This window comes from Coregonus lavaretus (genome assembly GCF_964263955.1).
Source record: "Coregonus lavaretus genome assembly, contig: HAP1_SCAFFOLD_3675, whole genome shotgun sequence".
Classification (NCBI taxonomy): domain Eukaryota; kingdom Metazoa; phylum Chordata; class Actinopteri; order Salmoniformes; family Salmonidae; genus Coregonus; species Coregonus lavaretus.
The window spans coordinates 4,908-28,817 of record NW_028162177.1 but is presented as its reverse complement, the minus strand read 5'-3'; the positions used below and the strand labels follow the sequence as shown (position 1 = coordinate 28,817).

General features: G+C 51.0%; 1 protein-coding gene across 1 annotated transcript; it reads left to right on the top strand.

The window, feature by feature from the left end:
• The first annotated feature begins 15,490 nt into the window (after positions 1–15,490).
• LOC311119496 (nerve growth factor-like) lies at positions 15,491–21,377 on the top strand. Its single transcript, XM_084194176.1, has 2 exons — positions 15,491–15,548; positions 20,296–21,377. The coding sequence occupies exon 2, from the start codon at positions 20,307–20,309 to the stop codon at positions 21,186–21,188; it is 882 nt and encodes a 293-aa protein (XP_084050302.1). The 5' UTR covers positions 15,491–15,548; positions 20,296–20,306; the 3' UTR covers positions 21,189–21,377.
• The last annotated feature ends 2,533 nt before the right edge of the window (positions 21,378–23,910 follow it).

The window sequence follows — 23,910 nt, the reverse complement described above, 5'->3', positions numbered from 1 at the left end:
CTACAGCCTACAGTATGAACCAGGCTACAGTCTACAGTATGAACAGCCTACAGTATGAACCAGGCTACATTATGAACCAGGCTACAGCCTACAGTATGAACAGCCTACAGTATGAACCAGGCTACAGTCTACAGTATGAACCAGGCTACAGCCTACAGTATGAACCAGGCTACAGCCTACAGTATGAACCAGGCTACAGCCTACAGTATGAACAGGCTACAGTCTACAGTATGAACCAGGCTACAGTCTACAGTATGAACCAGGCTACAGCCTACAGTATGAACCAGGCTACAGCCTACAGTATGAACCAGGCTACAGCCTACAGTATGAACCAGGCTACAGCCTACAGTATGAACAGGCTACAGCCTACAGTATGAACCAGGCTACAGCCTACAGTATGAACCAGGCTACAGTCTACAGTATGAACAGCCTACAGTATGAACCAGGCTACATTATGAATCTGGCTACAGTCTACAGTATGAACCAGGCTACAGTATGAACAGGCTACAGTATGAACCAGGCTACAGTATGAACCAGGCTACAGTATGAACCAGGCTACATACTACAGTATGAACCAGTCTACAGCCTACAGTATGAACAGGCTACAGTATGAACCAGCCTACAGTATGAACAGGCTACAGCCTACAGTATGAACAGGCTACAGCCTACAGTATGAACAGGCTACAGCCTACAGTATGAACCAGGCTACAGCCTACAGTATGAACCAGGCTACAGCCTACAGTATGAACCAGGCTACAGTCTACAGTATGAACAGGCTACAGTATGAACCAGCCTACAGTATGAACAGGCTACAGCCTACAGTATGAACCAGGCTACAGCCTACAGTATGAACCAGGCTACAGCCTACAGTATGAACCAGGCTACAGTCTACAGTATGAACAGGCTACAGTATGAACCAGCCTACAGTATGAACAGGCTACAGCCTACAGTATGAACCAGGCTACAGTCTACAGTATGAACCAGGCTACAGTCTACAGTATGAACAGGCTACAGTATGAACCAGTCTACAGTATGAACCAGCCTACAGTATGAACAGGCTACAGCCTACAGTATGAACCAGTCTACAGCCTACAGTATGAACAGGCTACAGCATGAACCAGGCTACAGCCTACAGTATGAACCAGGCTACAGCCTACAGTATGAACAGGCTACAGCCTACAGTATGAACCAGGCTACAGCCTACAGCATGAACAGGCTACAGCCTACAGTATGAACCAGGCTACAGCCTACAGTATGAACCAGGCTACAGTCTACAGTATGAACAGGCTACAGTATGAACCAGGCTACAGTATGAACAGGCTACAGCCTACAGTATGAACCAGGCTACAGTATGAACAGTCTACAGTATGAACCAGTCTACAGTATGAACAGGCTACAGTATGAACCAGGCTACAGTATGAACCAGGCTACAGTATGAACCAGTCTACAGCCTACAGTAAGAACCAGGCTACAGCCTACAGTATGAACCAGGCTACAGCCTACAGTATGAACCAGGCTACAGTCTACAGTATGAAACAGGCTACAGCCTACAGTATGAACAGGCTACAGCCTACAGTATGAACCAGGCTACAGCCTACAGTATGAACCAGGCTACAGTCTACAGTATGAACAGGCTACAGTATGAACCAGCCTACAGTATGAACAGGCTACAGCCTACAGTATGAACCAGGCTACAGCCTACAGTATGAAACAGGCTACAGCCTACAGTATGAACAGGCTACAGCCTACAGTATGAACCAGGCTACAGCCTACAGTATGAACCAGGCTACAGTCTACAGTATGAACAGGCTACAGTATGAACCAGCCTACAGTATGAACAGGCTACAGCCTACAGTATGAACCAGGCTACAGCCTACAGTATGAACCAGGCTACAGTCTACAGTATGAACCAGGCTACAGTCTACAGTATGAACCAGGCTACAGTCTACAGTATGAACAGGCTACAGTATGAACCAGGCTACATACTACAGTATGAACCAGTCTACAGCCTACAGTATGAACAGGCTACAGCATGAACCAGGCTACAGCCTACAGTATGAACAGGCTACAGCCTACAGTATGAACCAGGCTACAGCCTACAGTATGAACAGGCTACAGCCTACAGTATGAACCAGGCTACAGCCTACAGTATGAACCAGGCTACAGTCTACAGTATGAACAGGCTACAGTATGAACCAGGCTACAGTATGAACCAGGCTACAGCCTACAGTATGAACAGGCTACAGCCTACAGTATGAACCAGGCTACAGCCTACAGTATGAACAGGCTACAGCCTACAGTATGAACCAGGCTACAGCCTACAGTATGAACCAGGCTACAGTCTACAGTATGAACAGGCTACAGTATGAACCAGGCTACAGTATGAACAGGCTACAGCCTACAGTATGAACCAGGCTACAGCCTACAGTATGAACCAGGCTACAGCCTACAGTATGAACCAGGCTACAGCCTACAGTATGAACCAGGCTACAGCCTACAGTATGAACCAGGCTACAGCCTAAAGTATGAACCAGGCTACAGCCTACAGTATGAAACAGGCTACAGCCTACAGTATGAACCAGGCTACAGCCTACAGTATGAACCAGGCTACAGCCTACAGTATGAAACAGGCTACAGCCTACAGTATGAACCAGGCTACAGCCTACAGTATGAACCAGGCTACAGCCTACAGTATGAAACAGGCTACAGCCTACAGTATGAAACAGGCTACAGCCTACAGTATGAACCAGGCTACAGCCTACAGTATGAACCAGGCTACAGTCTACAGTATGAACCAGGCTACAGTCTACAGTATGAACCAGGCTACAGTCTACAGTATGAACCAGGCTACAGTATGAACCAGGCTACAGCCTACAGTATGAACCAGGCTACAGTCTACAGTATGAACCAGGCTACAGTATGAACCAGGCTACAGCCTACAGTATGAACCAGGCTACAGCCTACAGTATGAAACAGGCTACAGCCTACAGTATGAAACAGGCTACAGCCTACAGTATGAAACAGGCTACAGCCTACAGTATGAACCAGGCTACAGCCTACAGTATGAAACAGGCTACAGCCTACAGTATGAACCAGGCTACAGCCTACAGTATGAACCAGGCTACAGCCTACAGTATGAAACAGGCTACAGCCTACAGTATGAAACAGGCTACAGCCTACAGTATGAACCAGGCTACAGCCTACAGTATGAACCAGGCTACAGCCTACAGTATGAAACAGGCTACAGCCTACAGTATGAACCAGGCTACAGCCTACAGTATGAAACAGGCTACAGCCTACAGTATGAAACAGGCTACAGCCTACAGTATGAACCAGGCTACAGCCTACAGTATGAACCAGGCTACAGCCTACAGTATGAAACAGGCTACAGCCTACAGTATGAACCAGGCTACAGCCTACAGTATGAACCAGGCTACAGTATGAACCAGGCTACAGCCTACAGTATGAACCAGCCTACAGTATGAACAGGCTACAGCCTACAGTATGAACCAGGCTACAGCCTACAGTATGAAACAGGCTACAGCCTACAGTATGAACCAGGCTACATACTACAGTATGAACCAGGCTACAGCCTACAGTATGAACCAGGCTACAGCCTACAGTATGAAACAGGCTACAGCCTACAGTATGAACCAGGCTACAGCCTACAGTATGAACCAGGCTACAGCCTACAGTATGAAACAGGCTACAGCCTACAGTATGAAACAGGCTACAGCCTACAGTATGAAACAGGCTACAGCCTACAGTATGAAACATGCTACAGCCTACAGTATGAACCAGGCTACAGTATGAACAGTCTACAGTATGAACCAGTCTACAGTATGAACAGGCTACAGTATGAACCAGCCTACAGTATGAACAGGCTACAGCCTACAGTATGAACTAGGCTACAGCCTACAGTATGAACAGTCTACAGTATGAACCAGGCTACAGCATGAACCAGGCTACATCCTACAGTATGAACCAGGCTACAGCCTACAGTATGAACAGGCTACAGCCTACAGTATGAAACAGGCTACAGCCTACAGTATGAACAGGCTACAGCCTACAGTATGAACCAGCCTACAGTATGAACCAGGCTACAGCCTACAGTATGAACCAGGCTACAGGCTACAGGCAGCCATGGGATGAAGAACAGCGGCATTAGGAACAGAGTAGCTGGTAGGTCAGTGGTTTTGGTTGACATCTTGCAAGATGGAGGACAAAGACTGTTTATTGAGAAAATCACTGTTTGCATGAGATTCATAAACATGTTATTATTTGCCTGTTGTTGTTCCAGAAATCGACGTTCTTTGGACTGCCTCCTTTATGTCTTCAAGCTGCTTCTTCTGTGGATAAATAATATGTATATTATATATTATACACCTGTAGCATGTTGTCAACCTTTTCCAGCTTCACCTTTCTCTTCCTGCTTTGTGCCCCAGGAATGGCCCATTGTGAAGAGGGCACGACAAAGCCTATTCCCCCTAAGGAGACTGAAAAGATTTGGCATGGGTCCTCAGATCCTCAAAAAGTTCTACAGCTGCACCATCGAGAGCATCCTGACTGGTTTCATCACCGCCTTGTATGGCAACTGCTCGGCCTCCAACCGCAAGGCACTACAGAGGGTAGTGCGTACGGCCCAGTACATCACTGGGGCCAAGCTTCCTGCCATCCAGGACCTCTATACCAGGCGGTGTCAGAGGAAGGCCCTACAAATTGTAAAAGACTCCAGCCACCCAAGTCATAGACTTTTCTCTCTGCTACTGCATGGCAAGCGGTACCGGAGCACCAGGTCTAGTTCCAAAAGGCTTCTTAACAGCTTCTACCCCCAAGCCATAAGACTCCTGAACAGCTAATCATGGCTACCCGGAATATTTGCATTGTCCCCCCCACCCACCCCCTCTTTTACGCTGCTGTTACTCTGTTGATTATCTATGCATAGTCACTTTAACTCTACCCACATGTACATATTACCTCAACTACCTCAACTAGCCGGTGCCCCCGCACATTGACTCTGCACCGGTACCCCCTGTATATAGCCACCCTACTGTTATTTTATTTTACTGCTGCTTTTTAATTTTTTAATTTTTTACTTATCTATTCTTTACTTAACTTACTTACTTTACTTATTTTTCTTAAAACTGCATTGTTGGTTAAGGGCTTGTAAGTAAGCATTTCACTGTAAGGTAACCTGTTGTATTCGGCGCATGTGGCAAATAACATTTGATTTGATTTGTATTTCAGTTGTATTTTTTTTCCATTCATGACACCATCACAACGTTTTTTGTGTGATTTGGCAGGCAGTAGACTCGGCCAACACCAACCAAATGAGAAATGGATCTGAGGTTGGTTGGCTAACCTCCAGGTTGGTTGGCTAACCTCCAGGTTGGTTGGCTAACCTCCAGGTTGGTGGGCTAACCTCCAGGTTGGTGGGCTAACCTCCAGGTTGGTTGGCTAACCTCCAGGTTGGTTGGCTAACCTCCAGGTTGGTGGGCTAACCTCCAGGTTGGTTGGCTAACCTCCAGGTTGGTGGGCTAACCTCCAGGTTGGTGGGCTAACCTCCAGGTTGGTGGGCTAACCTCCAGGTTGGTTGGCTAACCTCCAGGTTGGTTGGCTAACCTCCAGGTTGGTGGGCTAACCTCCAGGTTGGTTGGCTAACCTCCAGGTTGGTTGGCTAACCTCCAGGTTGGTTGGCTAACCTCCAGGTTGGTGGGCTAACCTCCAGGTTGGTTGGCTAACCTCCAGGTTGGTTGGCTAACCTCCAGGTTGGTGGGCTAACCTCCAGGTTGGTGGGCTAACCTCCAGGTTGGTGGGCTAACCTCCAGGTTGGTTGGCTAACCTCCAGGTTGGTTGGCTAACCTCCAGGTTGGTTGGCTAACCTCCAGGTTGGTTGGCTAACCTCCAGGTTGGTGGGCTAATCTCCAGGTTGGTTGGCTAACCTCCAGGTTGGTGGGCTAATCTCCAGGTTGGTTGGCTAACCTCCAGGTTGGTGGGCTAACCTCCAGGTTGGTGGGCTAACCTCCAGGTTGGTGGGCTAACCTCCAGGTTGGTTGGCTAACCTCCAGGTTGGTTGGCTAACCTCCAGGTTGGTGGGCTAACCTCCAGGTTGGTGGGCTAACCTCCAGGTTGGTGGGCTAACCTCCAGGTTGGTTGGCTAACCTCCAGGTTGGTGGGCTAACCTCCAGGTTGGTGGGCTAACCTCCAGGTTGGTTGGCTAACCTCCAGGTTGGTGGGCTAACCTCCAGGTTGGTGGGCTAACCTCTAACCTCCATGACCACATGTAGCTCTACAGGTGTCACGATCGCTGAAGGAAGTGGACCAATGCGCAGCGCGATAAGTGTACATACTATATTTATTAGAGAACACGAAACAAAACAACGATAACGTGAAGTCCTTGGTTACCTACACAAACCAACACGGAACAAGATCCCACAACCACTGTGGCAAAACAGGCTGCCTAAGTATGGTTCCCAATCAGAGACAACAAGCAACAGCTGACACTCGTTGCCTCTGATTGAGAACCACCCCGGCCAACACAGAAACACATGAGCTAGATAAAGACCCTAGAACACCAACACATAGAAACAACACACCCTGGCTCAACATAACAGAGTCCCAGAGCCAGGGCGTGACAACAGGGACTGTCTGTCTGCAGTTAGTATTGTGGTGAGTCAGATTGGGCCAAAGAACATCACGGGAAGGTGCCCTCTTCTCATCCTGAAATTGAGGAGCCATTCTCTGTCAGTCCAGATGTCACTCACATGCTGCCACCAGTCACATGAAGGGGTATGGGTCCAGATGCTCCTTTGGAAGTAGGTGAAAGATAAATAAGTATATATTTTTGTTAAGTATTCTTTCAAGGCTAATGAAGGTGTTTGCAACAATTGGCAACAATGCAGTTAGTAGAGTAGGCTACATCAGATCATTTTGATTCACATAAGTGATTGATTGATAGTCTTGATTCACTATTGTAGTTTTCTAAATCGATTATAGTCAAATTATGTTTTAATTTAGTTTCAAATGGCCTAAGACATAATAGTCAATAGCAATTGATCCTATTATTAGAACAACCTGGTCTGTCAGATGGGGCAGTTTAATATTATCATCAGATCATCATTGATTACCTGATAGGTCTTGCATGTAAAACGTCCAGCGTCGCTATACAATGGAATGAACGCGTCAGCTTTCTCTATCCGGGGCTAGCAACACATCTACTGCTGTGGTAGTGAAGCAGCACTATCTGGGGCTAGCAACACATCTACTGCTGTGATAGTGAAGCAGCACTATCTGGGGCTAGCAACACATCTACTGCTGTGGTAGTGAAGCAGCACTATCTGGGGCTAGCAACACATCTACTGCTGTGGTAGTGAAGCAGCACTATCTGGGGCTAGCAACACATCTACTGCTGTGGTAGTGAAGCAGCACTATCTGGGGCTAGCAACACATCTACTGCTGTGGTAGTGAAGCAGCACTATCTGGGGCTAGCAACACATATACTGCTGTGGTAGTGAAGCAGCACTATCTGGGGCTAGCAACACATCTACTGCTGTGATAGTGAAGCAGCACTATCCGGGGCTAGCAACACATCTACTGCTGTGGTAGTGAAGCAGCACTATCTGGGGCTAGCAACACATATACTGCTGTGGTAGTGAAGCAGCACTATCTGGGGCTAGCAACACATATACTGCTGTGGTAGTGAAGCAGCACTATCTGGGGCTAGCAACACATCTACTGCTGTGGTAGTGAAGCAGCACTATCTGGGGCTAGCAACACATCTACTGCTGTGATAGTGAAGCAGCACTATCCGGGGCTAGCAGCACATCTACTGCTGTGGTAGTGAAGCAGCACTATCTGGGGCTAGCAGCACATCTACTGCTGTGATAGTGAAGCAGCACTATCTGGGGCTAGCAACACATCTACTGCTGTGGTAGTGAAGCAGCACTATCTGGGGCTAGCAACACATCTACTGCTGTGGTAGTGAAGCAGCACTATCTGGGGCTAGCAACACATCTACTGCTGTGATAGTGAAGCAGCACTATCTGGGGCTAGCATCACATCTACTGCTGTGGTAGTGAAGCAGCACTATCTGGGGCTAGCAGCACATCTACTGCTGTGGTAGTGAAGCAGCACTATCCGGGGCTAGCAACACATCTACTGCTGTGATAGTGAAGCACCACATTATACACGCAGTCGGGACAAGCTCTCATATTGCTCAGCTGTTTCATTGAGGGTTCTTTGTTGGCAGGAGCACCATATTAAAAGTAGATGGTTGTAACATCTGGTGATGCATGATTGGTGGGGTGTGGGACTCTGTCCCTATTCTGTCCAATAAGAGAATGACTTGCACGAACACATGGCTTTGTTTTTCAAACGATGGCGCTCTATAAAATGTGGCAGTGTGAAACCGACCAGACCAAATTAAAAAAAATATATACAATGTAACAAATAACCAAACTCTGATTCGAACTAAAGCAAACGAGCCTGTGTGAAAACGAGCTAAAAGCAGAACGATGATGCTGTCCCAATCAAAGCTGAAATGATCATCCAGGTGACCACATCACTATTGCTGTAAATTGGTATAACAGTTGGATATGACTTAGGGAATTTCAGTATAAAGAATAATTTTAATCATGCCTTCAATTGCATTGACCTACTTTATTACAACATGTTCATCATTCAGTGATATTTATTCCCATAGTAACTAAGGTGAGTGTTCCTCTCTGGGCTTTTTCTAGGCCCAATGGCTGTTTCCTCATCTCCTCACTCCGCTGCCGCCCGTTTCCACCGCGTTGTTCTCAACACCAGTTTAAATCAATATAGTCCACTGTTTTCTAGAAATCTGCCTTTTTTCGGGTTCGGGCTCATTTAATTTATCTGATGTCGGTCCAGACCTGGGCTCGGGCTTCAGCTCACCGGGCTTTGGTTGGACTGGGATCGAATGTTCTGTTCTGATGAGAACTCTAAACTGCATTTGTGTCTCGTGTGCAGTCCGGCAGTGCCAATTACAAGCTTTGAATTCATGGTGACTTAAATAGGCTAGGCTGAAGGCTTCCATGACAACCTGTTTGGATAATGTGCTGTTTTATTTTTTGCCAATCTACTGCTGCGCATGTTGTGTATTTTGTGGAATTGCATTAGTGTAACATTGGGAGAAAATGTAGTAATTTCCCGGGTGAAGGGTTAAGAGTGAAGAGCGGTCCGGGACAGTCCTGGGTTAATCCCTAGGGTCAGGAAGGGAAAGGCTGGCTAGCTGAGTGAAGAGTGGTCCGGGACAGTCCTGGGTTAATCCCTAGGGTCAGGAAGGGAAAGGCTGGCTAGCTGAGTGAAGAGCGGTCCGGGACAGTCCTGGGTTAATCCCTAGGGTCAGGAAGGGAAAGGCTGGCTAGCTGAGTGAAGAGTGGTCCGGGACAGTCCTGGGTTAATCCCTAGGGTCAGGAAGGGAAAGGCTAGCTAGCTGAGTGAAGAGCGGTCCGGGACAGTCCTGGGTTAACCCCTAGGGTCAGGAAGGGAAAGGCTGGCTAGCTAGCTGAGTGAAGAGCGGTCCGGGACAGTCCTGGGTTAATCCCTAGGGTCAGGAAGTGAAAGGCTGGCTAGCTAGCTGAGTGAAGAGCGGTCCGGGACAGTCCTGGGTTAATCCCTAGGGTCAGGAAGGGAAAGGCTAGCTAGCTGAGTGAAGAGCGGTCCGGGACAGTCCTGGGTTAATCCCTAGGGTCAGGAAGTGAAAGGCTGGCTAGCTGAGTGAAGAGCGGTCCGGGACAGTCCTGGGTTAACACCTAGGGTCAGGAAGGGAAAGGCTGGCTAGCTGAGTGAAGAGCGGTCCGGGACAGTCCTGGGTTAATCCCTAGGGTCAGGAAGGGAAAGGCTAGCTAGCTGAGTGAAGAGCGGTCTGGGACAGTCCTGGGTTAATCCCTAGGGTCAGGAAGGGAAAGGCTAGCTAGCTGAGTGAAGAGCGGTCCGGGACAGTCCTGGGTTAACCCCTAGGGTCAGGAAGGGAAAGGCTAGCTAGCTGAGTGAAGAGCGGTCCGGGACAGTCCTGTGTTAATCCCTAGGGTCAGGAAGGGAAAGGCTAGCTAGCTGAGTGAAGAGCGGTCCGGGACAGTCCTGGGTTAATCCCTAGGGTCAGGAAGGGAAAGGCTGGCTAGCTGAGTGAAGAGCGGTCCGGGACAGTCCTGTGTTAATCCCTAGGGTCAGGAAGGGAAAGGCTAGCTAGCTGAGTGAAGAGCGGTCCGGGACAGTCCTGGGTTAACCCCTAGGGTCAGGAAGTGAAAGGCTGGCTTGCTGAGTGAAGAGCGGTCCGGGACAGTCCTGGGTTAATCCCTAGGGTCAGGAAGTGAAAGGCTAGCTAGCTGAGTGAAGAGCGGTCCGGGACAGTCCTGGGTTAATCCCTAGGGTCAGGAAGTGAAAGGCTGGCTAGCTGAGTGAAGAGCGGTCCGGGACAGTCCTGGGTTAACACCTAGGGTCAGGAAGGGAAAGGCTGGCTAGCTGAGTGAAGAGCGGTCCGGGACAGTCCTGGGTTAATCCCTAGGGTCAGGAAGGGAAAGGCTAGCTAGCTGAGTGAAGAGCGGTCCGGGACAGTCCTGGGTTAATCCCTAGGGTCAGGAAGTGAAAGGCTGGCTAGCTGAGTGAAGAGCGCTCCGGGACAGTCCTGGGTTAATCCCTAGGGTCAGGAAGGGAAAGGCTGGCTAGCTGAGTGAAGAGCGGTCCGGGACAGTCCTGGGTTAACCCCTAGGGTCAGGAAGGGAAAGGCTAGCTAGCTGAGTGAAGAGCGGTCCGGGACAGTCCTGGGTTTGGGTCAGGAAGGGAAAGGCTAGCTAGCTGAGTGAAGAGCGGTCCGGGACAGTCCTGGGTTTGGGTCAGGAAGGGAAAGGCTAGCTAGCTGAGTGAAGAGTGGTCCGGGACAGTCCTGGGTTAATCCCTAGGGTCAGGAAGGGAAAGGCTGGCTAGCTGAGTGAAGAGCGGTCTGGGACAGTCCTGGGTTTGGGTCAGGAAGGGAAAGGCTAGCTAGCTGAGTGAAGAGCGGTCCGGGACAGTCCTGGGTTTGGGTCAGGAAGGGAAAGGCTAGCTAGCTGAGTGAAGAGTGGTCCGGGACAGTCCTGGGTTAATCCCTAGGGTCAGGAAGGGAAAGGCTGGCTAGCTGAGTGAAGAGCGGTCCGGGACAGTCCTGGGTTAATCCCTAGGGTCAGGAAGGGAAAGGCTAGCTAGCTATCTGAGTGAAGAGCGGTCCGGGACAGTCCTGGGTTAATCCCTAGGATCAGGAAGTTAAAGGCTAGCTAGCTGAGTGAAGAGCGGTCCGGGACAGTCCTGGGTTTGGGTCAGGAAGGGAAAGGCTAGCTAGCTGAGTGAAGAGTGGTCCAGGACAGTCCTGGGTTTGGGTCAGGAAGGGAAAGGCTGGCTAGCTGAGTGAAGAGCGGTCCGGGACAGTCCTGGGTTTGGGTCAGGAAGGGAAAGGCTAGCTAGCTGAGTGAAGAGTGGTCCAGGACAGTCCTGGGTTTGGGTCAGGAAGGGAAAGGCTGGCTAGCTGAGTGAAGAGCGGTCCGGGACAGTCCTGGGTTAATCCCTAGGGTCAGGAAGGGAAAGGCTAGCTAGCTGAGTGAAGAGCGGTCCGGGACAGTCCTGGGTTAATCCCTAGGGTCAGGAAGGGAAAGGCTGGCTAGCTGAGTGAAGAGTGGTCCAGGACAGTCCTGGGTTTGGGTCAGGAAGGGAAAGGCTAGCTAGCTGAGTGAAGAGTGGTCCAGGACAGTCCTGGGTTTGGGTCAGGAAGGGAAAGGCTAGCTAGCTGAGTGAAGAGTGGTCCAGGACAGTCCTGGGTTTGGGTCAGGAAGGGAAAGGCTAGCTAGCTGAGTGAAGAGCGGTCCGGGACAGTCCTGGGTTTGGGTCAGGAAGGGAAAGGCTAGCTAGCTGAGTGAAGAGCGGTCCGGGACAGTCCTGGGTTTGGGTCAGGAAGGGAAAGGCTAGCTAGCTGGTCCTGTTCCAGGCTACATTCCCTGAGACATTCTATGATGGTCAGCCAGCACCCAATGGTGCTAGGGAGGGCATGAATGTAAAGAATGATGTGTAACACAAATGAATCTGCTGGCATACAAAATCAAACTACAATCAACTGTTAAGTTAATGTAAAGGCTCAGTCTCTGAATCACAAATGAAAATGCTAAATCAAGTCTCTGTTTTAGTCAAGTAACAATATCTGTTGGTCATGCCACTCCTACAGGCTTTCAATTGCTTCCAATTTTCCTAGGCCACGCACCTTTCCTCCACACCTGTTCCCACTCCCAAATAACCTCTCCTCTACCTTTACCCCTAGGCCACGCACCTTTCCTCCACACCTGTTCCCACTCCCAAATAACCTCTCCTCTACCTTTACCCCCGGCCACGCACCTTTCCTCCACACCTGTTCCCACTCCCAAATAACCTCTCCTCTACCTTTACCCTAGGCCACGCACCTTTCCTCCACACCTGTTCCCACTCCCAAATAACCTCTCCTCTACCTTTACCCTAGGCCACGCACCTTTCCTCCACACCTGTTCCCACTCCCAAATAACCTCTCCTCTACCTTTACCCTAGGCCACGCACCTTTCCTCCACACCTGTTCCCACTCCCAAATAACCTCTCCTCTACCTTTTTGACCCCTTTCAGTTGCTTGGTGATGACCCTGGCCTTCCTCCTTCCATGACTGAGAAAAACCACATCCTTGTTATCCACATCCCATACTATTACCAAGGCCTTACAATTCACAACGTCTAACAAATCCTTCCTAACATTCCCACCGGCCTTACAAGCCCTAAAATCTTCCATTCAAAATCCTCCCCCCGATGTGCATCTGTTCGTTCCTGTGTGTGTGTGTAATAAATTCCCCTAAACCTGGATTCCTGCTCCATCTCCTCATTTGCATGCTGACCGATGTGCCAGTTTACAGTCAACGGTGGCAGCAACAGTCCTGAACCTAGCTTACAGTCCATGGTGGCAGCAACAGTCCTGAACCTAGCTTACAGTCCATGGTGGCAGCAACAGTCCTGAACCTACCTTACAGTCCATGGTGGCAGCAACAGTCCTGAACCTAGTTTACAATCCATGGTGGCAGCAACAGTCCTGAACCTAGTTTACAGTCCATGGTGGCAGCAACAGTCCTGAACCTAGCTTACAGTCCATGGTAGCAGCAACAGTCCTGAACCTAGTTTACAGTCCATGGTGGAAGCAACAGTCCTGAACCTTGCTTACAGTCCATGGTGGCAGCAACAGTCCTGTACCTAGCTTACAGTCCATGGTGGCAGCAACAGTCCTGAACCTAGTTTACAGTCCATGATGGCAGCAACAGTCCTGTACCTAGCTTACAGTCCATGGTGGCATCAACAGTCCTGAACCCATCTTACAGTCCATGGTGGCAGCAACAGTCCTGTACCTAGCTTACAGTCCATGGTGGCAGCAACAGTCCTGTACCTAGCTTACAGTCCATGGTGGCAGCAACAGTCCTGTACCTAGCTTACAGTCCATGGTGGCAGCAACAGTCCTGTACCTAGCTTACAGTCCATGGTGGAAGCAACAGTCCTGAACCTTGCTTACAGTCCATGGTGGCAGCAACAGTCCTGAACCTAGCTTACAGTCCATGGTAGCAGCAACAGTCCTGAACCTAGTTTACAGTCCATGGTGGCAGCAACAGTCCTGAACCTAGCTTACAGTCCCATGGTGGCAGCAACAGTCTTTAACCTACTGTAGTTTACAGTCGATGGGGGCTGCAACAGTCCTGAACCTAGATTACAGTCCATGGTGGCAGCAACAGTCCTGAACCTAGCTTACAGTCCATGGTAGCAGCAACAGTCCTGAACCTAGTTTACAGTCCATGGTGGCAGCAACAGTCCTGAACCTAGCTTACAGTCCCATGGTGGCAGCAACAGTCTTTAACCTACTGTAGTTTACAGTCGATGGGGGCTGCAACAGTCCTGAACCCATCTTACAGTCCATGGTGGCAGCAACAGTCCTGTACCTAGCTTACAGTCCATGGTGGCAGCAACAGTCCTGTACCTAGCTTACAGTCCATGGTGGCAGCAACAGTCCTGTACCTAGCTTACAGTCCATGGTGGAAGCAATAGTCCTGAACCTTGCTTACAGTCCATGGTGGCAGCAACAGTCCTGAACCTAGCTTACAGTCCATGGTAGCAGCAACAGTCCTGAACCTAGTTTACAGTCCATGGTGGCAGCAACAGTCCTGAACCTAGCTTACAGTCCATGGTGGCATCAACAGTCCTGAACCCATCTTACAGTCCATGGTAGCAGCAACAGTCCTGAACCTAGTTTACAGTCCATGGTGGCAGCAACAGTCCTGAACCTAGCTTACAGTCCATGGTGGCATCAACAGTCCTGAACCCATCTTACAGTCCATGGTAGCAGCAACAGTCCTGAACCTAGTTTACAGTCCATGGTGGCAGCAACAGTCCTGAACCTAGCTTACAGTCCATGGTGGCATCAACAGTCCTGAACCCATCTTACAGTCCATGGTAGCAGCAACAGTCCTGAACCTAGTTTACAGTCCATGGTGGCAGCAACAGTCCTGAACCTAGCTTACAGTCCATGGTGGCAGCAACAGTCCTGAACCTACTGTAGTTTACAGTCCATGGGGGCAGCAACAGTCCTGAACCTAGTTTACAGTCCATGATGGCAGCAACAGTCCTGTACCTAGCTTACAGTCCATGGTGGCATCAACAGTCCTGAACCCATCTTACAGTCCATGGTGGCAGCAACAGTCCTGTACCTAGCTTACAGTCCATGGTGGCAGCAGCAGTCCTGAACCTAGCTTACAGTCCATGATGGCAGCAACAGTCCTGAACCTAGCTTACAGTCCATGATGGCAGCAACAGTCCTGAACCTAGCTTACAGTCCATGGTGGCAGCAACAGTCCTGAACCTAGCTTACAGTCCATGGTGGCAGCAACAGTCCTGAACCTAGCTTACAGTCCATGGTGGCAGCAACAGTCCTGAACCTAGTTTACAGTCCATAGTGGCAGCAACAGTCCTGAACCTAGCTTACAGTCCATAGTGGCAGCAACAGTCCTGAACCTAGCTTACAGTCCATGGTGGCATCAACAGTCCTGAACCCATCTTACAGTCCATGGTGGCAGCAACAGTCCTGAACCTAGCTTACAGTCAAACAAAGTGCAAAGTTGACATTGTGTTTAAGCTATTGTTACACTGTGTTCAAGGTATGCTACAAGAAGTTTAGGTATTGAGGCTTTGGTCTAAGCATTCGGTTTTAGTGTGTAAGCAATGGGCAAAAACTGTAATTAACAGTCTGTGTGTGTGTGTGTGTGTGTGTGTGTGTGTGTGTGTGTGTGTGTGTGTGTGTGTGTGTGTGTGTGTGTGTGTGTGTGTGTGTGTGTGTGTGTGTGTGTGTTTGTGCGTGCGTGTGTGCACGTGTGTGTGATATCTCACTGTGTGTTTCAGAGAGAGAGAGCTGGTGCAGGGTGGTCCTGATGGCAGGTGTGATTGGAGTCTGTAGTGGAGTCTGGCTTTAGAGGGCTTCACAGAGCTAACACTTTACCTGGACACCTTCCAAAGGTAGGCCTAAACACACACACACTCCAACACACACACAGGAGTGCACAAAGGGTTGGAGGGTTAAGGGTTGGAGGGTTAAGGGTTGGAGGGTTATGGGTTGGAGGGTTAAGGGTTGGAGGGTTAAGGGTTGGAGGGTTAAGGGTTGGAGGGTTGGAGGGTTATGGGTTGGAGGGTTAAGGGTTAAGGGTTGGAGGGTTAAGGGTTGGAGGGTTGGAGGGTTATGGGTTGGAGGGTTAAGGGTTGGAGGGTTAAGGGTTGGAGGGTTAAGGGTTGGAGGGTTAAGGGTTGGAGGGTTATGGGTTGGAGGGTTATGGGTTGGAGGGTTAATTGTTGGAGGGTTATGGGTTGGAGGGTTATGGGTTGGAGGGTTATGGGTTGGAGGGTTAAGGGTTGGAGGGTTGGAGGGTTATGGGTTGTAGGGTTAAGGGTTGGAGGGTTGGAGGGTTATGGGTTGGAGGGTTATGGGTTGGAGGGTTAAGGGTTGGAGGGTTATGGGTTGGAGGGTTAAGGGTTGGAGGGTTATGGGTTGGAGGGTTATGGGTTGGAGGGTTAAGGGTTGGAGGGTTGGAGGGTTAAGGGTTGGAGGGTTATGGGTTGGAGGGTTATGGGTTGGAGGGTTAAGGGTTGGAGGGTTGGAGGGTTGGAGGGTTATGGGTTGGAGGGTTATGGGTTGGAGGGTTATGGGTTGGAGGGTTGTGGGTTGGAGGGTTAAGGGTTGGAGGGTTAAGGGTTGGAGGGTTAAGGGTTGGAGGGTTATGGGTTGGAGGGTTATGGGTTGGAGGGTTAAGGGTTGGAGGGTTATGGGTTGGAGGGTTATGGGTTGGAGGGTTATGGGTTGGAGGGTTATGGGTTGGAGGGTTAAGGGTTGGAGGGTTGGAGGGTTATGGGTTGGAGGGTTAAGGGTTGGAGGGTTATGGGTTGGAGGGTTAAGGGTTGGAGGGTTATGGGTTGGAGGGTTATGGGTTGGAGGGTTATGGGTTGGAGGGTTATGGGTTGGAGGGTTAAGGGTTGGAGGGTTGGAGGGTTAAGGGTTGGAGGGTTAAGGGTTGGAGGGTTAAGGGTTGGAGGGTTATGGGTTGGAGTGTTATGGGTTGGAGGGTTAAGGGTTGGAGGGTTATGGGTTGGAGGGTTAAGGGTTGGAGGGTTATGGGTTGGAGGGTTATGGGTTGGAGGGTTATGGGTTGGAGGGTTAAGGGTTGGAGGGTTGGAGGGTTATGGGTTGGAGGGTTATGGGTTGGAGGGTTATGGGTTGGAGGGTTATGGGTTGGAGGGTTAAGGGTTGGAGGGTTGGAGGGTTGGAGGGTTGGAGGGTTAAGGGTTGGAGGGTTAAGGGTTGGAGGGTTAAGGTTTGGAGGGTTATGGGTTGGAGGGTTATGGGTTGGAGGGTTAAGGGTTGGAGGGTTATGGGTTGGAGGGTTATGGGTTGGAGGGTTATGGGTTGGAGGGTTATGGGTTGGAGGGTTAAGGGTTGGAGGGTTGGAGGGTTATGGGTTGGAGGGTTATGGGTTGGAGGGTTAAGGGTTGGAGGGTTATGGGTTGGAGGGTTAAGGGTTGGAGGGTTATGGGTTGGAGGGTTATGGGTTGGAGGGTTAAGGGTTGGAGGGTTATGGGTTGGAGGGTTAAGGGTTGGAGGGTTAAGGGTTGGAGGGTTAAGGGTTGGAGGGTTAAGGGTTGGAGGGTTATGGGTTGGAGGGTTAAGGGTTGGAGGGTTATGGGTTGGAGGGTTAAGGGTTGGAGGGTTAAGGGTTGGAGGGTTGGAGGGTTGGAGGGTTAAGGGTTGGAGGGTTAAGGGTTGGAGGGTTAAGGGTTGGAGGCTTTAGGGAGTGAACTTTAGAGTGCAACGTGAGGACCAAATATACATCCTGTATTTCTTCTTTCAGTCCAACGCACGCACGCACGCACACACACATACACACACACACATACGTACGCGCATGCACATGCACACACACACACACACACACAGTCTTGTCCAGCTAACCTTATGGTGACACATAGTCTTGTCCAGCTAACCTTATGGGGACACACAATTCAGTCCCGTTCAAAATCCTATTTTCCCTAACCTGTACTCTTACCTTAACCCTAACCCTAACCTTAACCCAAAAACCTAACCTTAACCCTGACCCTAAAACTAACCCTAACTCCTAACCCTAACCCTAAAACTAACCCTAACTCCTAACGCTAAACCTAATTCTAACACTAGCTCCTAACCCTAAACCTAATTCTAACCCTAACTCCTAACCCTAAACCTAATTCTAACCCTAACTCCTAACCCTAAACCTAATTCTAACCCTAACTCCTAACCCTAAACCTAATTCTAACCCTAACTCCTAAACCTAAACCTAATTCTAACCCTAAACCTAATTCTAACCCTAAACCTAACCCTAATCCTAATTCTAACCCTAAATCTAACTCCTAACCCTAAACCTAATTCTAACCCTAAACCTAATTCTAACTCTAAACCTAATTCTAATTCTAAACCTAATTCTAAACCTAATTCTAACCCCATCTCGAACCTTAACATGGCGTAAGTCTTTACAAAATAGAATTCGAACCTTAACACTAAACCCCCTAGAAATAGAAATAGCATTTCACCTTGTGGGGACCAACAAAATGTCCCCAGTTGGGACTTCTGGTCCCCACAAGAATAGTTAAACACGTCAACACACACACACACACACACACACACACACACACACACACACACACACACACATAAATGTTAAGGGTATCCATAGACTTTGTTAGATGACACGTTTTTGTATCTATCCCATTACGATGCATGTGCAGCGCCATTAAGGCCATTTCCATTTTGAAGTAGTCCATTCTCTTCCACTACTTCTATTAAAAGGTGAACAAACTGAAAGGGTGCATACTGCCTCCTGGAGGGTGATTTCCCTCCTGTAGGCCACCTGGATGGTGATGTCCCTCCTGTAGGCCACCTGGAGGGTGTTGTCCCTCCTGTAGGCCTCCTGTAGCTCAGTCTGCCACCTGGAGGGTATTGTCCCTCCTGTAGGCCTCCTGGAGGGTGTTGTCCCTCCTGTAGGCCACCTGGATGGTGATTCCCTCCTGTAGCTCAGTCTGCCACCTGGAGGGTGTTGTCCCTCCTGTAGGCCTCCTGGAGGGTGTTGTCCCTCCTGTAGGCCACCTGGATGGTGATTCCCTCCTGTAGCTCAGTCTGCCACCTGGAGGGTGTTGTCCCTCCTGTAGGCCACCTGGAGGGTGATTCCCTCCTGTAGGCCACCTGGAGGGTGTTGTCCCTCCTGTAGGCCTCCTGGAGGGTGTTGTCCCTCCTGTAGGCCACCTGGATGGTGATTCCCTCCTGTAGCTCAGTCTGCCACCTGGAGGGTGTTGTCCCTCCTGTAGGCCACCTGGAGGGTGTTGTCCCTCCTGTAGGCCACCTGGAGGGTGTTGTCCCTCCTGTAGGCCTCCTGGAGGGTGTTGTCCCTCCTGTAGGCCTCCTGGAGGGTGTTGTCCCTCCTGTAGGCCTCCTGGAGGGTGTTGCCCCTCCTGTAGGCCTCCTGTAGCTCAGTCTGCCACCTGGAGGGTGTTGTCCCTCCTGTAGGCCTCCTGGAGGGTGTTGTCCCTCCTGTAGGCCACCTGGATGGTGATTCCCTCCTGTAGCTCAGTCTGCCACCTGGAGGGTGTTGTCCCTCCTGTAGGCCACCTGGAGGGTGATTCCCTCCTGTAGGCCTCCTGGAGGGTGTTGTCCCTCCTGTAGGCCACCTGGATGGTGATTCCCTCCTGTAGCTCAGTCTGCCACCTGGAGGGTGTTGTCCCTCCTGTAGGCCACCTGGAGGGTGTTGTCCCTCCTGTAGGCCACCTGGAGGGTGTTGTCCCTCCTGTAGGCCTCCTGTAGCTCAGTCTGCCACCTGGAGGGTGTTGTCCCTCCTGTAGGCCTCCTGGAGGGTGTTGTCCCTCCTGTAGGCCACCTGGATGGTGATTCCCTCCTGTAGCTCAGTCTGCCACCTGGAGGGTGTTGTCCCTCCTGTAGGCCACCTGGAGGGTGATTCCCTCCTGTAGGCCACCTGGAGGGTGTTGTCCCTCCTGTAGGCCACCTGGAGGGTGTTGTCCCTCCTGTAGGCCACCTGGATGGTGATTCCCTCCTGTAGGCCACCTGGATGGTGATTCCCTCCTGTAGGCCTCCTGGAGGGTGTTGTCCCTCCTGTAGGCCTCCTGGGGGGTGTTGTCCCTCCTGTAGGCCACCTGGAGGGTGTTGTCCCTCCTGTAGGCCTCCTGGAGGGTGATGTCCCTCCTGTAGGCCTCCTGTAGCTCAGTTGGTAGAGCATGGCGCTTGCAACGCCAAGGTTGTGGGTTCGTTTCCCACGGGGGGCCAGTATGAAAAATGTATGCACTCACTAACTGTAAGTCGCTCTGGATAAGAGCGTCTGCTAAACGACTAAAATGTAAATGTAGTCTGAACAGGTATAAACCCAAGGTTGGTGATTTACTGCAGTTACGGAATGTTTGCTCACGAGTTCCTTGGCTGATCCTGCCTGATGACCTGGATGGAATTGTTTGATTCTTCTTTAACCCATAGGAAGTCCCACCCAGTTGACTGTCCTCAATGTTAGTGTCCATGCAAATAAGGGTTATCTCTATCTCTATGGGGTATCCGTAACGGTCCCATGAGGTCCATGTGACTATGGCAGGATGTTGTTGTTGTTGTTGTTGTCATTGACTGCACGTATGTTGTTTTTGTTGTTGTTGACAGGATGTGTGTTGATGTTGCTGTTGTTGTTGACAGGACGTGTGCCCATGAGGTCGTTGCCGCTGGCGCTCCTGCTGATTGGCGTCCAGGCTGTACTGAACATGGGAGGGGCCCTGGGCCCTGTGGCAGCCAACCACAGCGCAGAACACCACACAGCAGCCAATGGCAGAGCAGAACAGCAGCGGGTGGCCCGCCTCTCAGTGTCACCTCAGCAGGAGCAGCCAGCAGCAGGCAAGGAGACTCAGCAGAGACCCAGCCGGACCAGACAGGCCCACAGGCCAGCCTCTCTACCCCAGGACAGGAGCTCTTCCCTGCGATTCTCTGAAACAGGCTCCCCCTCTACACCTTCCATCCCGGAGGTGGACCCCAAACTGTTCAGCAAGCGGCGCTATCACTCCTCACCGCGCGTCGTCTTCAGCGACGTACCCCCCTCTCACCACGGCCTGGGGGGGGAGACGAGGGAGGAGGAGGAGGAGGGAGAGGAGGAAGTCGGGAGGGTGATGGGTGGTGGGGTGAGGGTGAGGAGGAGGGCGGGGGGGCAGCCCATGCACAGGGGAGAATACTCAGTGTGCGACAGCATCAACGTGTGGTTGGGCAACCTGACCAAGGCCACGGACATCAACGGCAACGAGGTGGAGGTTCTACCAGAAATGAAGATAGACAACGTCCGGAAGAAACAGTTATTCTACGAGACCACCTGCCGCGCGGCTGGGGGAGGAGTTAGGGGTGGAGTTAGGGGTGGCAGGGCCAAGGCAGGAGCCAAGGCAGGGTGCCGCGGAATCGACAGCCGTCACTGGAACTCCTACTGCACCAACACACACACCTACGTGCGCGCGCTCACCAAGTTCAAGGAGCAGACGGCATGGAGGCTGATACGCATCAACGCAGCGTGTGTGTGTGTCCTCAGCCGCAAGTCCTGGAGGCACTGACCTTCAACCCCTGGGACTATGGACCATGAACCCTGACCCATATACAGTACACACACCATCATTGGCCAACACTCGGGGTCGAGGATGGGTCCGGCTTGTGGGTCACACACACACAATCTTGAATCAGCAACTAGAACTTTATTGCCAATACAGCTCCGAATCCCCCCTCCTACACAAACACACACACACACATACACACACATACACACACACACACACACACACATACACACACACACATACACACACACACACACACACACACACATATACACATACACACACACACACACATACACCCACACACACACACCCACCCACCCACCCACCCACCCACCCCCCCTGACCCTGACCCTAACCCTCCTATACCCGAGCAGGCTCACCCCCTTCACCGCCTCCCCCCACCCTACCTCAGTCAGAGTCCTGGTTCTTCTAACTTATAACATATTTATAGTTTATACAGTCAAATTTGAATATATATAAAATAAGTGTGTATATATATATATACATCATGAATTCAAGCTTTCATTGTTGTGTTGTCGTTGATGCTGTTATTTATTAAAACATTCTGTACATGCCTGGTTCCTTCTCTCTGCCACGTTGCTGCTGGTTCCTTCTCTCTGCCACGTTGCTGCTGGTTCCTTCTCTCTGCCACGTTGCTGCTGGTTCCTTCTCTCTGCCACGTTGCTGCTGGTTCCTTCTCTCTGCCACGTTGCTGCTGGAGGTTTTCAGAGACGCATTCTCTATTTATACCATGCAGAGGGACCAGAAGTCCTCACAACGATAGTAAAACAAGGAACATTCTGACAATTGGGGACAATTCACAGGTCCCCACAAGGAAAAAGGCTATTTTAGGCTTAGGGGTTACGTTTAGGGTTAGAATTAGGGTTAGGGTTAGCTTTAAGATTGGGAATATGGTTAGGGGTTAAGGTTAGGGTTAAGGTTAAGGGTTAAGATTAGGGTTAGGTTTAACGGTTAGGGAAAATAGGATTTGAATGGGAATCAGAGTATAGCAAACGTGTGTGTGTGTGTGCGCATGTGTGTGTGTGTGCGTGTGCGTATGTGTGTGGTGTGTGTGTGTGTGTGTGTGTGTGTGTGTGTGTGTATGCATGGTTCCTGTGCACGTGTTTGAGATATGGGAATCTCACCCTTGCCGTGCTGCCCCGCACCGGTCGACCCGGCAGAATACACACACTGTCTGGGACCAACCTGATCCTGGAACGCCGGTATTCCTGTCACCTTGGAGACCTTGGAGCGCTGGTGTAAACAGAGCCGATGGTGTTGAGAACTATGTGATGTTAGAGCTATCACTGGAGGGACGGGGTCACAACTAAAGGAGAGGTGGAGAGAGAAGGGAGAGGACAGGGTGAGTATGAGGAGGTATGGAGGAAGGGAGAGAGAGAGAGAGGAGCGTATGAGGAGGTATGGAGGAAGGGAGAGAGAGAGGGGGGAGCGTATGAGGAGGTATGGAGGAAGGGAGAGAGAGAGAGAGGGGGAGCGTATGAGGAGGTATGGAGGAAGGGAGAGAGAGAGGGGGGAGTGTATGAGGAGGTATGGAGGAAGGGAGAGAGAGAGGGGGGAGCGTATGACGAGATATGGAGGAAGGGAGAGAGAGGGGGGGAGCGTATGAGGAGGTATGGAGGAAGGGAGAGAGAGGGGGGGAGCGTATGACGAGATATGGAGGAAGGGAGAGAGAGAGGGGGGAGTGTATGAGGAGGTATGGAGGAAGGGAGAGAGAGAGAGAGGGGGAGCGTATGAGGAGGTATGGAGGAAGGGAGAGAGAGAGAGAGGGGGAGCGTATGAGGAGGTATGGAGGAAGGGAGAGAGAGAGAGGGGAGCGTATGAGGAGGTATGGAGGAAGGGAGAGAGGGGGGGGAGCGTATGAGGAGGTATGGAGGAAGGGAGAGAGAGAGGGGGAGCGTATGAGGAGGTATGGAGGAAGGGAGAGAGAGAGGGGGGAGTGTATGAGGAGGTATGGAGGAAGGGAGAGAGAGAGGGGGGAGCGTATGAGGAGGTATGGAGGAAGGGAGAGAGAGGGGGGGAGCGTATGACGAGATATGGAGGAAGGGAGAGAGAGAGGGGGGAGCGTATGAGGAGGTATGGAGGAAGGGAGAGAGAGGGGGGGAGCGTATGACGAGATATGGAGGCAGGGAGAGAGAGAGGGGGGAGCGTAGGAGGAGGTATGGAGGAAGGGAGAGAGAGAGGGGGGAGCGTATGAGGAGGTATGGAGGAAGGGAGAGAGAGGGGGGAGCGTATGACGAGATATGGAGGAAGGGAGAGAGAGAGGGGGGAGCGTATGAGGAGGTATGGAGGAAGGGAGAGAGATAGGGGGGAGCGTATGAGGAGGTATGGAGGAAGGGAGAGAGAGGGGGGAGCGTATGACGAGATATGGAGGAAGGGAGAGAGAGAGGGGGGAGCGTATGACGAGATATGGAGGAAGGGAGAGAGAGAGGGGGGAGCGTATGAGGAGGTATGGAGGAAGGGAGAGAGAGAGGGGGGAGCGTATGAGGAGGTATGGAGGAAGGGAGAGAGAGGGGGGGAGCGTATGAGGAGGTATGGAGGAAGGGAGAGAGAGGGGGGGAGCGTATGACGAGATATGGAGGAAGGGAGATAGAGAGGGGGGAGCGTATGAGGAGGTATGGAGGAAGGGAGAGAGAGGGGGGGAGCGTATGACGAGATATGGAGGAAGGGAGAGAGAGAGGGGGGAGCGTATCAGGAGGTA